At 25.6% G+C, this 15,470-nt stretch overlaps 3 protein-coding genes across 4 annotated transcripts; 2 read left to right on the top strand and 1 right to left on the bottom strand.

The window, feature by feature from the left end:
• Positions 1-2,287: 2,287 nt before the first annotated feature.
• LOC109610568 lies at positions 2,288-3,357 on the top strand. The gene is made up of 4 exons (XM_025407812.1): positions 2,288-2,308; positions 2,383-2,598; positions 2,893-3,258; positions 3,350-3,357. The coding sequence occupies exons 2-4, from the start codon at positions 2,406-2,408 to the stop codon at positions 3,355-3,357; spliced, it is 567 nt and encodes a 188-aa protein (XP_025263597.1). The 5' UTR covers positions 2,288-2,308; positions 2,383-2,405.
• Positions 3,358-3,415: 58 nt separating this feature from the next.
• Positions 3,416-9,044, top strand: LOC105259189. The gene is made up of 10 exons (XM_025407811.1): positions 3,416-3,915; positions 4,012-4,192; positions 4,400-4,740; positions 4,891-5,766; positions 5,948-6,181; positions 6,709-6,927; positions 7,321-7,503; positions 7,673-7,890; positions 8,086-8,241; positions 8,684-9,044. Exons 1-10 carry the CDS (start codon positions 3,420-3,422, stop codon positions 8,891-8,893), a joined length of 3,114 nt encoding a protein of 1,037 aa, XP_025263596.1. The 5' UTR covers positions 3,416-3,419; the 3' UTR covers positions 8,894-9,044.
• A 1,065-nt stretch (positions 9,045-10,109) lies between these two features.
• Positions 10,110-12,685, bottom strand: LOC105259186 (transmembrane protein 230). Of its 2 annotated transcripts, none has more exons than XM_011270959.3 (4): positions 12,514-12,685; positions 10,778-10,890; positions 10,500-10,622; positions 10,110-10,295 (listed from the first exon to the last, which is right to left on the bottom strand). In XM_011270959.3, the coding sequence occupies exons 1-4, from the start codon at positions 12,539-12,541 to the stop codon at positions 10,158-10,160; spliced, it is 402 nt and encodes a 133-aa protein (XP_011269261.1). In that variant the 5' UTR covers positions 12,542-12,685; the 3' UTR covers positions 10,110-10,157. The 2 variants fall into 2 exon arrangements, with proteins under 2 accessions (XP_011269261.1, XP_011269262.1); XM_011270960.3 differs by lacking the exon at positions 12,514-12,685 and adding an exon at positions 11,207-11,361.
• Positions 12,686-15,470: the final 2,785 nt, after the last annotated feature.

Here is a 15,470-nt window from a genome sequence, read left to right as displayed (position 1 = left end):
TTATTCGACGCAGATTGGCTGTAAGATAGAGTTCCTATAGTTCTAACTAGAGGAATTCGAGAAATTCTCTATCTGCCTTAGCCAATCACTGAACTGTAACGGAATAAAGTAAGATGGATATATATTTAAAGTTTAAAAGAAAGTTTAAAAGAAAGAAAAAAAATTTAATAAATTTGATTATAAAAGTCAAATTTATTGACAGTAATGTTCATTTTTATTTCATTTTTAAAGGAGACGTCGTGTGATTAAAAAGAAAAATATCAATCCGTCATTTTTCAAAAAGACATCACTTTTATTTTAATATATTATATTGGCAATTTTTCTCGAGCATACTATTATGACTCAAACGACAAGTTAGCTTTTTTTTTATTGTGTTTACGTGTTTTATATGTAGATTTTTTCTTTTGTGATGATTTCTTCTTCCTTTTTTTCTTCGCTTACATCTTTCTTCGCTTACATGCGAGAAATCTGTGACTAGCATATAAGATTACGCCAAGTTCGAACAGTGATTCTCAATAACGATTCTATTAATTTTTTCCGCAAACATGAACTTTATCATCAAATATATATACTTGAAAAATAATTCCTGACATTTGCGTTTATTCAATGGTCATATAAAAAATTGATTATTGCATATTATATATTTTGAATAATTTATAAATAAAAACTAAAGCACGTTATGACAACCTCTGAAGGATAAATTCCTATCTCATTGTTTTCCGTTTCTGAGAAGATACCGATAAAGAGTATCACTTACAGTCTGACATAACAATATAAGGGCGATATTATTCGTACGACAAAAAGATTGTCCAACATACCACACGGCTATCGAATGGAGAATTATTGGAATCTCTATTAGGCATCTAGGAAATTCTCTATCCGACAACCAATCGACGCAGATCATTATAATAGTACCGTGCTCATGTAACATCAAGCTGGCGGCGCTATCATGCAGATATCGATATCATTTGCTTGCGATTCTCGAAATGAGGAACTTGAAAGTTTACGCGGCTAACCCGAGGAAGATTCCGTGAAATCAGTGACTGCAGTTTTGATACATCACCTTTTTATTCACTATACATCATTCTCTCGTTCAAACCAGTTGTTGGTTTGAATACACTGATCGCTCCCAGATCAGAGGTGGTCAAAATCTAAGGAAGAAGAAGTGACTGCAGTTTCACGATTCGTATCGGTATGTACGTACAAGAAGATTGCACGATGATAAAATGTATGTATTGAAAAGAAATTGCGTATCGTAAAGTGATTCTGGAAATTCCTTGCCTGTAGTATTAATAAAATCTGATATTCAGAGTTTTTATTATACGAAATATCGTGTAGTTTTTTTTAAATAATATTTTTATACACAATTTTAATATGAGAACTCTTTACATTGATATGTATATTATATTTTATTGTTGTATTAATGGCATATTTCTAGGTTCTATAATTTACATCTATCCATGATTTTTTATGCAGTTTAATTATGATATGATAATGCAAATATTTTATCATACATGACTTTTCTTGAGAAACCAGAATGATGAAAACATGTGCTTTTAAATCAGATATATAAAATTTTTTATTAGTGCTAATAAAAAGAGAAAGAGAGAGGAAACTTTTTAAATTATTTAAATTAATAGCAAGACATATATAATAAATATATAATAAGACATAATGACACGCAAAAAAAAGACACAAGAGAAGAGTAATTCTATATCAAAAGGGATTCGTGCATGTACTGTTGTACTACATGACATTGCCTTAGAAACAGATTTAATTCAACGCTATCAGTTACATTTACCTTTAAAGAAAGAGCAATTGTCAAAACAATCAGCATCATGTATTAATACATCTCTACATTCTAACATATCTACTGATAAACAGTTGATAAAAAAAAATACACGAAAAAAAAATGCTACAAAGAATGAAAAATATACAATAACAAAAAATTTAAAAAAAGAGAGAAAAGATTATAAAAAAATTAAATCCCAACAAAGTGGCAAAGAAATAAACAAAAATATATCTTTAAACTATCAATATTATGAAGCAACTCCAAAATTTATATTATCAAAATGCATAGCACCGGAACAGCAATTAATACATCATAGCAATGTTGAATCATTTTCTAGTACAAATACTAATGAAACATCTAGTACTACATCTACAGATACACATTTTACTTATATGCAAAAAATGACTATATTGAATAATAAAAATGTTAGAAGACCAAACACAGAAAAAAACAAGAAATTAGATTCTAAAATTAAATTAAAGATATTAAATTTGAATAGGCCAGATGGAACATGCAGTAAGTTTATTTTTGTATTTTATTATATATTATAATATTACTTTATTTTATATATTTATTTTTTTCGTAAATAGATGCAGATATAAGGTCAATCAAAATGGGTTCTAATGAAAATTGTTTGGATAAGAAAAATTTAACTGTTACTGATTATAATAGCAATATGCAAGAGATGTCTAGCAAATCTATTACATATAAACAATGTAATAATAATTTACATCTATTTAATTTTTCTGATGAAATAAACTGCAAAATAAAACAAGAATTGTATGAGAAGAGTCAAAACAGCAAAGGTATGTGTATATTGTTTAAATATAATATTATTTTTTCTTCTTTATATATAACAATAATAATAGAAATGCTAAAAAATAATTTCACATCAAAATTTTTGAATTATATCTTTAAATGTATTAAATGCAAAATTTTAAAAATAAAGTTTTTTAAGTGTAACTAATAGGTATTGGAATAAAAGTAAAATTTAAAGATCTCTATTCTACTCATAATTTTTTAATTATATAATAAAATGAATAAGAGAAAAGACTAGCAAATAAAAAAGTTGAATAATAAAAGCATATTTTTAATTATAGATAATATAGTACAAACTACATGTGGAGGAAAGTCATCAAAAAATGAGACATTGACGCCAATAAAACAAAATCTACCAAAGATAATTGCAAATTGTGTTTTACCAAAAGGAATAAAAATTCTAAAAGGAGTGAGAATTGAAAAATTACGAATAAATAACAGCTTACAGAGCAATATTCCTACACAGATCTCTTTAGAACAAGATGTAAAAACAAGATGTAATAATGATAAAAGTATAGCTCAAACTTTTTGTAATGATACAACAGAAATTATTACTACAATTGAAAATATTAGAGAAAAAAAACATCATACATCCCATGAAATAAATGAATCATTTGATACTTTAAAAATATCAAGTCCACTTAATAGTAATGTTGATTTAAAAGATAATAATAATGTTGATTTAAAAGATAAAGACTTATCAAATAATAAGTCACATAGTAAACTTATTGATTATAGAAATTTAAATTCTGCGACAAAAGTAAAAAATAATGGTGATATAAGTATTAATAATATTGGTGAAATAATAATGACACATGAAAACTATACGTTAAGTAATCAGGAACAATTAAATAGATTTACCAATAACACTGAAATACATGAGAATAACATATTACAAGACAATAGAAAATGTGAAGAAAAATGTACTAAAAACATATTAAACAAGAATGTTTCAGATCTTATGGATATTGATGATGAAAACTATATTAGTACATCATCAATACTCGCAAGCAAAGAAGGGAACATATTACTAAAAAAACCTCTAAAGCGTACTCTGAAAGAAAAAGATTGTAATCAGAGTAGTAAAAAAATGAAATTAAATAGGAACAGTTGGCTACAAAGTGTAGCATTTAAATCGAGTAATTATCAACAAGATAATGATTCTTTAAGTAGTGTTACGACAAATACAACAGTAGAAACAAATAAAACTAAAAAATATAATCAAGAAGAAAGACCAGATTTACGTAAATTTTTGAATCAAATGAAATCAGAAAAAAGTTTTAAGTTAAAGCCTACAGTTGAAAGTAAGTATAACAATTGAAATATAATGCATTTCTAAGTAAATAGATTTAATCAATAAAAATAATTGTTCTTTTTTTTTAATTATATAATAAATGCAGTAGCAAATGAGGAAGTTTGCAAAAAACTTTCTGTCAAAGAAGAATCAACTTTAAATGGAACTTTATATGAAAAGAAAAGTGATGCCCAAGAGAACCCTAGCTCAAGTGTTGCAAGTGATGATGAAGATGATGATTGCATTTCTCTTTTTGCAGAATCTTTTGCAGAATTTGATACAAGCCAGTAAGTAATAGACTAGAAAAATAATATATAAGAAATAATATTATATAATAATATATATTATAATTAAATTCTTTTTGAATTTAAAGTTTTTTTTATTAAATTTATAACTTTTTAAATAAAATATTTTGGAATAGTTATTAATTCTAATAATGAAATTAATCTAAGTATAAAGTAAATATTCATATATTTAAAAATGTATTATTATAGATGTGAAGATATATTTTTGAATGAGAAGGACAAATCATCTAAATCTCTACATTCTGATGTACCATATACGATGACTGCTAGTAGTTTCGATAAGTATGTGAAAGAGAATAACAAAGAATTTAATAAAGAATATGCAAAATGCATAAAAAATGATACAGAATCTTTGAAATCTGATAAAGCAAATGAAATATCCAATAATCAATCTACACAAGTTTTAAATACATATTGTGTACCTGCAACTGCAATACAATCAAAATCATCACAAATTAAAAACATTTATTCAAAAAAGAAAACTCTTTACGATTTTATCAAGGGATATTGTTATCTGGTATTAAAATGTGGTACATGTTACAAAAATCATTATCAGTGTACATTTAATCATGATGTAAGTATATTTATTCGGTTTTTTATTTTTATTTTTATTTTAATATTGTTTAATATAATTATTTATATCATATATCGTAATATAATTTCTCATTTCTAGATAAAAGAAATATTTCAAATAATTAATTCGGAGGATACTAGAACAATTCTTGACATAATGCCAGAAGCATTAACACAGAATTTTAATTATTTTTGTGAAGAAGTATATATAGCTTTATTAAAAAAGTTAAATATTGATGAAATTTTAATAACATACAAGATGCTTTATGACAATTGGAACGTTAATTGGAGAAAGGAATTCACAAGATGGTCGAGAAAAAATATTGCTTCTAATATTATCGAAGAACTATTAAGTAGACAAATATCATTAAAAACTATCGTCGACTGTATGATGACACATATTTTGCCCACTAAAAATTTAAAAGAGCTTAACAACATATTACTGACTGTAATTAAATATGTGAAACCTGGTGAATATTGGAATACTACTAGAAATTTAATTTTAACATTGCAATCAAATGTTCCTAAACATATCATTGACCAAATACTATATGAATGTGTAAGAAATAAAGAATTACAAAAGATTCAAGATGTTAATAGTAACTTGATAAGTAAACTTGATTATACATTAATATCAACATTGAATCAATATGTAATGAAATGTTTTAAAAATATGTTAGTTGAAAAAACTGCAAAAAATTCTGAAGTATTGACTCAAAATTTTGGGGAAAGTTTAATAACAACAGAAACCATTGCTTCTCCTGATTCTCCTGACCCAAGTATAAACTTCACACAACAAGAACCTCCAATAAGATATGTTAGTTCTATCAATGAAACTGATGTAAACCAAAATGAAACTGATGTAAACCAAAATGAAACTGATGTAAACCAAAATGAAACTGATGTAAATCAAAATGAGAATCATATAACTCAAGATGTAAATGTACCAAAACCATATATATATGGTTTCATGCAACCTATTGGTAATTACTTCATTTTACTATCGATTATTTATGAGAATATGTATATACTTCATTTTACTATCGATTATTTATGAGAATATGTATATACACATATGTATACATATACATGTATATACATGTGTATACATTTTTTTAAAAGTATAGAATACATTATCATTATATTTATATATTTTTTTTCTAGATGCACCCTATGCGCGATCTATGTATAGAGATCACGAACGTTTCTGGAAATTTTATATGGATTTAGAACGATTTGAAAAGGGGCTTATACATGAAGATTACAATTATATTATTGATATCTTAAAAAATTATACAGAAAAACGGGAAAGTGAGTTATTTGTTAGTAAATGTTGTCTTATACTTCGAAATATAAAACGTTCAGAATATCATTTAAAAAACATCCTAACGCTAACAGGTAATCAATATTTTAATAAAGATACACTTATAGAGAGAGGATATATTACATAATATATATATAGTATAGATAATATTATAGTTTCTTTATCACTTTTTAACAAATAACTATAATATGAAACTGATTAACTTTTACATATATAAATTCAACTACTATTATTTTGCACATACAGAAATATAACTAATTTTAACCTCTGATGCAAATAATATATATCCTTTATACAGATTTAAAATATCAAGAGTTATATATGTCAAAATTAGAATCTCATAATTAATGATTCTTTCTTTTTTATTTATCAATATTATTAAAGATATATGCATTTTTTTTTAATAACTAGGAAAGCATTTTTTATTACATATATATGAATATCTCTTATATAATATAAATAATATATATAAATATATATATTTTATTATCGCATTATCATTTATGTTATATATTGTAAAGTATTAAAATAAATAAATCTCTATATATAACTAAATCTTTTTTATTTATAATCTCACCTAATTCGTATTTGGACATTTCAGTCCAAATAGGTATCTTCAGCATTCTAGGTAAAATCTTGCTCGACATAGGATTAAACATATTGACCAGTTTAGTGGATGAAGAGGCTTGGGGACTTGCTCTCCAATTCATTCAATTACTTAATATATATAATTTACCATATAACGCAAAATATTTTCTACTATCGGCTGAAATTTATTTAGCTAATAATAAGGCAGTGAAGGCATGCGATTTACTTAAATGTGAGTTCATTCCTCTTGCAAATGCACAATTCTGTTTCTTTCTATAAATGTTAATATACATAAATGAGGAAAGATATATATAAAGGAAATATCCATAAATGCTCTTTTTAATATAAAAATAGAATAGAATAGATACTATCTTATATTTTATCGATTATTTTTCATGTTAAACATGTTTGATTTTTTAAATTCATATTATTAGAGAATATAAGAAAATGCTACAACAAATCAATACACAGCAAATATATTTTAGTTGCTTTTAAGTTTGTTATCATTTATTTATGATGTATATATATATTTACATACCCACGCGCGTGCACGCGCACACACACATACACACTCACTCACATAGTATATATACATGTATTATTTATTTTTCTGTATTTTTTTCAGATCAGAATATAATATGTACAAGTCGTGATAGATGGCATGTTAACAGCACTATTAATGATGAATACGTAAGGAACAAAATAATATGCATTCTGTTGGATTTATTTTGTAATGAATTCCTTGAATATGCTTTCTTTCTTTTCCAATTTTTACTTAAAGATCAATCCAGTTATTATAATCCAATAGGTAAAGTAAACTCTTATATATGCATTTTTATGTTTATAAATTATATATTTATAATTGTTACATTTGTATTTTTTATCATATATCACTTATTAACACTATATGTCACTTATATAACTATACTATATTCTCAGTAACATGTATAATAATAAAGACTTATCTTATGTTTTAGATTTATCTCGTTATGTGGACAAATTAATTGTATTATCTTTATCAAAAAATGATACGAATTTAATAACAGAAATGAGCAACGTAATACTTAAACATAATTTTGCGTTAAGTACAACAACGTGTCGTGCACTACTTTCAACAATAATTCATATAGACGAAGTTTTAGCCAGACAGATATATAATTATGCGGAAGGTATGGGTATCTATTCAACAATGAAGGTAAAGATTTATGATTTTACTTATAAATTTATACAAGAAAGAAAAAAAAAATTTCAATCCATAAAAAAAGATTTCTGGCACAAAAAGTACTTTTACTTTTTTCGTTTATTTTTTAGCAATCTAGTAACTTTTAAATTATATTTGATATATTTATTTTATTTTTTCTATCCCTCTTTTTTCTTGTTTTTGGTATAGTTGCTGCCAATAATACACACTATTATAAATACCGACTTAACAGAAGAAGAAATATATCTTATATTTTTACAATTATTAAAAAATCTTATAATGAATTTTGGACACGCGATTGAATTTGCTAAACCTCGTGAAATCAAAGTATACTTCATTTTAGAGGTAAGCATTAACAAACAGAATTTTCTCTAAAGAAGAAGATTAAATTTCTACAGCACTTCACACATTTAATATTATATATATATATATATATATATATATATATATATATATATATATAGAATATAATTATTGAATATAATATATAATTAGTCTTTTCTTCCTTTCTTATTGCCTTATTTTTTCTTTTCCTATTATTTACTATTTCTTACATTAATTTTTCACTTCTTTATTTACATGATCACGATATGCAATTTTAATTTTTTGTTTTCTCATACTACATATAGTACAGAATTACAATTTTATTAACAAATGCAAGAACAAATTAAAATCTAAAACAGTAAATAATAGAAAAGCAAAAAATAAATAACATAAAAAGCTGATCTGTAATAATGTTTTTTATTTTATACTCAATTATATTATATTATTATATCTTAATTTACAGATAAAAACGAATAAACAGTTTTATTGCGCTGAACTACAAAGCCATTATAATAATAAGGCTATTATGAATGCAAAGGCATTAATTAAAAATGTCTTAAAGAAACGATTTGATCCGCCTATATTACTAATGAAGTCAAATGTTAAAGGTAGAATAGGAAAGTTACAGAGTACAAGTCTTATAAATTATTTGAAATCAGAACATTGCAATTAAAATCATATCTATGAACAAAAGTGTAATGCAAAAATAAGCAAGTAAAAATCAAATAGAGATTAGAAATTAATCTATTTCAATATTCAACACTGAGAAAAATACTGTAAGTTTTATTACTCAAAATGTGAAGTTTTATATTATATTGCATACATTTCTCTTTCTCTCTCTCTCTCCGTGCACTTTATGTATTTGAATTATATTTATAATTTAATTGCAGTATTAAAGAAATTTTTTAACTATAAAAATATACATAAAGTGTACAAAATATCTATATTAAGATATATATTTTTATGCGTATTATTTATGTGATTTAATAATTGCATATTATTTATATGATTTAATACCTTTATAAATCTACTTTTTATTTCTATTTTTTAAATATTGTACTTTTATAAAATTTTCTTATTTTCAATATTTATCTGCATATTATATATAACATTATATATTATAATTGCTTTAAATGTTATGGGCATGCAGAGATTTTCTTATATTAATTTTTATTTTTTGACTCATTTACATTCTTATAATATAACTTTTGTCACAAGAACATAAATATATTATATATATACATATATATTGCTTATATAATTTTATATATAAATTTTGAAATAAAGTTATGGATTAGCTATTTATCCTGTAAAAAAATTATATAAAAAATAATTAACAATAAAGACATGAATATTAAATTAAGTGTTTAAGAGTTAAGAATTTTTATTTTATGTATGTGTACATGTATACATATGTGTATTATAATTAATTCTTATTAATAGTGCATTTACCAAGTTGAAAGCAGTATATGAGCACATAAACGTACAAGTTTATAGAACTTTAGCGAATATACATTTCCATACTATAATCACAGTTTTTGTAAATACACACAGATAAATTTATATTTTGAAAATCTTTTAAACATATTTATAATGTATTCATGGAATAGCTTTTTGATATTTGTATTAATTATATAAAATATTAACACATCTCTGTAGATATTTTGAAATATTTTATAAAAAATAGATAGCAGTATTATATTGTTGTCACACAATTTATATATCTTTCTTTAATAAGGAAATATATATATATTTAAGTGTACATTATATAAATGCTTCAAGATAAAAAAAAGCAATTTTTTATAGTATTTTTATATATTCTTTAAATCTTTTATCTATTGCACAAGTAGATTTTTTTATATTAAATGCATTTTTCGATACACAATATAAATTAAAATTAATAAATAAGTACTATGTGCATATATATACATAATCATTCAATCAAACTCTGGTATATCATCAAAAGAATAGCCAGGTACTTTCTGATATGCTAATATAGCTACCCTCATATGATAAGCTCCTGGTATAAACATCAAGGCCCCTAAAATTATCACTGGCCACATGCGATCCGAATACTGTAACATAAACAAGATTTTTTTCTACAATACCTGTAATTTTGATAAATGTGTTCTCTTTAAAATACAAATTTCCATATTTTTATATGTATTTATCAGACAGTAATTCTATATATTTGTTCAAATTATTGATTAAAAAAATAAAATGTCATCACATGTAATTAGAATTTTCTATAATATCTATAATAATGAGATAAATCTTACTTTTGAATCAATGCGTCCACTCACAATCAAACTTCCCATAATGAGCATAACGGTACCTCCCACAAATAGGAGAGCCGCTAATGTAATAGCCTTCCATGGTATCTTCACTGGTGGACTTACAAACTATTAAAAGAGATTAGTTATATAAAATAAATATTTCAAACGTGATATTTTAACAAGATGTATATAGATGTATAAAGATAAGTATTCATAAGGTATCATCGAATAATAATGCAAATATATTATATTTTGTAATTCTTATATTATTTTTTACATACTTGTGAATCAAAGAAACCATTATCGGTTTCCGTAAGTTGTGTGTAATCCACGTTGCCAAATTGTCTATCACTTTGAATTTTCTTTCTGCACATACTCGCCTTATGAATATAATCTATGAAAAAACATATTTTATTTTTTATTTGTTGCCAATACTTTTATATATAATTATTATTTTTAATATTGTAATTTTTACAATGACTTTTTTTAAATCAAGTGATTTAAAAATTTCAATAAATTATATATAAAAAATTATTTAAAAAATGTTATTCATATATTTCTAATTATTATGCGAGCTATAAAAATGATTCTTTTATATACTGACTCTTCTCTTTCTATTTATTTTTAATTCTGTGACAATGTCAATTGTGTTGACATAGTTTGACATTCTCTTATGTAGCTTACACATTGCGACAAATAAGCGCTATTACCATAAAAATTATCTCGCGATGTTCATGTTTGTTGCATGTTGAACATAGAGCATAATTCTTGCTAAATAAAACTGTACACTAAAATCGTTCGAAATATTTATATCAAATGTATAATATCAATATCATTCATGACGTAATAATTTTAACAACACAGGAATAGAAACTGCGTCAGCGCATAAATATTGTTTAGCTTATTGCTTGAAGATGGCATTACCGTATTTGCTGTCTACCACTGCTATCTATGGCGAAAAACGCAACTAGTTATTAGCATTTGAGGCGGGAACAAAAATGAAGAGATAAAAAGTAATTTTTTTAACAAGTATAATAGTTATAATACATAGTTATATATTCAAGATATTTTTAAAATCCGCTCTATGTTAAGACTTTATTTATATATATGATAAGACTATAATCATCACTCTCTAAATAATTATAGTAATAATATTAAAATTTTTGATGTATTGTTAAATTAATACAAATTTAACGTGTTTGCATGTTGTAGAAATTAAAAACTTTTTTTTTAATATAAGCGTTGGAAAAACACTTTCTTTTGAGCATAATAGAAGAGATTGCACGCACATGAGACAAGCATTTTCTACATATAAATATGTTTAGCAAGTTCTTTAATATTATAATTCTCTTGCAGATTTATGAATCTTTTTGCTATGCATATGCTTTATAGCATCTGTTTCTTTTATATATATTTTGTTATTTTGAAACAAACAAAGAAATTTCTCATTAACATCACTAGAGAATTTAATTAGTATAAATGCGTTTTTTTTTTTATACTGTTATTATACTGTTAAATTTTATATAGTTTTCATAATGTTTGTACAGACCTTTTTTCCAATTTGCATAGCTATCCTATTCATTCTTATTCATCTATCAATTTTATATATACAACCTTAATATGATTCAATTTCATTGTATCAATTGTACGAATTTTTGCCAATGGAGTGAAAAAAGAAATTTTTTGTTGAAATTATTAAATGCAACTGAGATCTTTGTATATAGAATTTTGATCTTATTCTCAAAAAATATTCAAAGTAATCTACAGTAACTATCGGCAAGTAATCAACTGTAACTATCGGTTAAAATAAATATAGAAATATAAGATAGTATTATGTAATTCCTCGTCGATGTTGCTACACATCGAGAATCACTCGTTAGATTCAGTCATAGAATTATAATCACCAAAAAGGGATGGTTGTGGCATACAATGTTACTCACTGACAGATGAATCTTAAGGTTAGAGTCCAAGTGTAATTATCAAAAGATTACACGCGTTTCTTTTGTGTTACTCATACCGAATATGGAATCCCGATAGCCTGGCATAGCGATCAGCGTTGCACGTGCTGCTCGTTGACATAGCAGACTCTAGCTCTCCAGACTTTTCGGCGAGTTTACTTGCCAGTCAGACACGATCGATCTGAGAGAATATAGGAGGCTGTGTTTCGCCCTGCGTCGCGACACTGATGACAGTGCAGCGTTGGGATGGAGGGTGGTTTGCACCCCAGGATGCGCAGTATATACTGAGCATGCTTAAACGATAAATATGTTATAATTATATATATCTTTATTAAAATCGTTGACGCTGTTGATGATTTTTCATCAAAAATCAAACCACCTCCTAATACATTTACCCAGGCAATTAAAAAAGCGCAAATTTTGCACTTTTAAATGTAAAAATTTATATTGGGCACTTTTTTATTCTTTGCAGTAAAAAATGAACATCGGTAAAGTTTATATAGAATTGTATTATACAATTATGTATGACTGTATTTCTGTGAGTCATGCTTATTATATATATTTATACATGATGCAAGACTCATATATAATTATATAATTATATATTAGATTAATAGAGATCCAAATATAATTGTAACATATTTTTATATTTAAAACATTGTAAACATTATACAGGGTGTCCCAAAAGGTAAGGTCAATCGGTCAGGAGATTTAAAAATATTATTTACATTATGTGTTTCACTTATGTTCCTTTTTCATCTCCTAGCCAATTGATCTTACCTTTCGAGACATCCTATATAAGTGCAAAGTGCGCACTTATATATAATTATAATAATAATATATATATATATTTGTATATATTTGTATGAGTGCAAGAATTGCTACATATAATTATATAATTGCTGCGTATAATTATGTGTTCCATTTTAATAAATGCATGTTGACACACACCCTGTATATAAATATATATAATGTCTTATACTTTATCATTTATAATTATAATACACAATTATGTTTAAATTTCTATAATTATATTCAATTTTGCATGAGTATATATGAACAATTTTTTACCGGGAAGTAGCAGTCGATAAAATGTTCACAACTATATGATGAATCATCATCCATATTTAACGTCTAATTTAGATAGAATTTAATATGGACTGAAATCCATTCTGTTTCATTTGTTGATTTACTAATTAAAACACGTGGGCAAATATTCTGTGAAAAAGAGAGATAAATTATGGCCACGTAAGTTGATTTTACATTTTAAATCAGATATACTACAAAATTACAAGTATGAAACTAGACAATATTTTGAAAATACTGTGTGCTTTAACATTTCGTGATTCTATGCTATAAAGCGTATTTCTTCCGACTATATTTTGTGCAATAACAGTGTTCGTAGCACGATCTCACGTGCATAAAGCGCATTGTCGTTTATACACTTACCATCTTGGGTTAAAAAGATACAGTAGCATAATTCTGGAAAGTAACAATTAAAAAGAAAAAAGGATAATAGGAAAAATAGTAGATGATATGCAAATAATAGACGTTCTTCGTATATAAATTATAAATTATAAAGTTATCAGAAGGAGAACTCGATTGGTGTAATCGCGTTTTAATGTTATTTTAATTATTTACGCACGAAAAATACATTAGTAAATAAATTTATATATGCATAGTCTTTTATGTCTCCTATTCGTTTTATGAGCGAATTTACTATCGATTCTTACCACAGTTAAGGTTTCGTGGCACACATAAGGATTTACATAAGGAGACAAATATTGCATCTCAAATTATGAAATGTACAAGACGCTGTATCACTTTACAAAGCTTATATGCGAAATACTTTATTAAAATTGATTGTTTATTCGCGCTTAATCGGATTTTTATCGCAACTGTATATGTTTTTATTATATAATATATATATATATATATATATATATATATATATATATCTCAATTTTACACAAATTATTTTATGTTCGCTTTTCTTTAATTTTTTTTCATCTAACAAATTAATGTAAATTTATTTTATTTTTTCATCTAACATATTAATGTAAATTTATTTTACAGCATGTGTACGGAATTTTAATCTGCACGTGAATGCACTTTGCCTCTAATCATTTATTTAGATTATGTTTTTAAAAAATAATTAATGGTGGAACATGTATTTATGCATTTGCTAAAAAGGTTTTTCTTTGCAGAAGAAAAAAATGAAATACGGAAAAAATACAGAGACAATATAAATTCGTTAAGAAATTGATTCAAAGCGTTATATATTACGACCATTCCATATTCACGACCATTTTTCTAATAAACTTGTGACGCATATGCGACAGCAGGATCTGCAATCCTGGTTTCTATTCTAACTATACTTTTTTGAAGATAGAGGCAATGCGGGGAAACTCTGCAGCTCTGTGCAACAAGAGCATATACCGCATCAGGATCTGGAAATTATCTCCTTCATCCAATCGTCGCATTGACACGTATGTATCATTTTCATAAACTTTTTTTCTCACTTGCATTAGCTAAAGTATCGTATTGTCATGATTATGTCTAGCTAACAATAAGATTCACCGTCCGTGCTTTATAAACAAAAGTGCAAAAGAAAGAGAAAGAGAGAGTATATAGCTTCACAAATTTTAAATTATGAAATTATCGATATAAAGTTATCGATATAAATTCGCCTCGTTGCTTTTAATGATCTTTCGAGTATCATCTTCGTATCTACAATTATAAACTGCTTTGGCCCACTTTAGGGGATTTACTAACACCCATGAATTCATTGTCCATGAAGGACGTTATTTCCCCGATAAAAGTGGCGGGTTGAGGACCTAAGAAAAGAGCTGACTCAGCTTAGTTCAGGATTGTTCGAGCAACATTAGCAACATTGGCAATTATCACGGCCCTGCGGATCTTTCAAGGGTGCCACGTGTTTAAACCGCGGCACTGTTGGCGTCACGACGCCTGCGCGTCGTCATCCCGACAGCGCTCGGTGCATGGAGGACGACGA

This window comes from Camponotus floridanus, unplaced genomic scaffold (genome assembly GCF_003227725.1).
Source record: "Camponotus floridanus strain SB8 unplaced genomic scaffold, Cflo_v7.5 scaffold1, whole genome shotgun sequence".
NCBI classification, from domain to species: domain Eukaryota; kingdom Metazoa; phylum Arthropoda; class Insecta; order Hymenoptera; family Formicidae; genus Camponotus; species Camponotus floridanus.
This window is presented reverse-complemented; position numbering and strand designations above follow the sequence as displayed.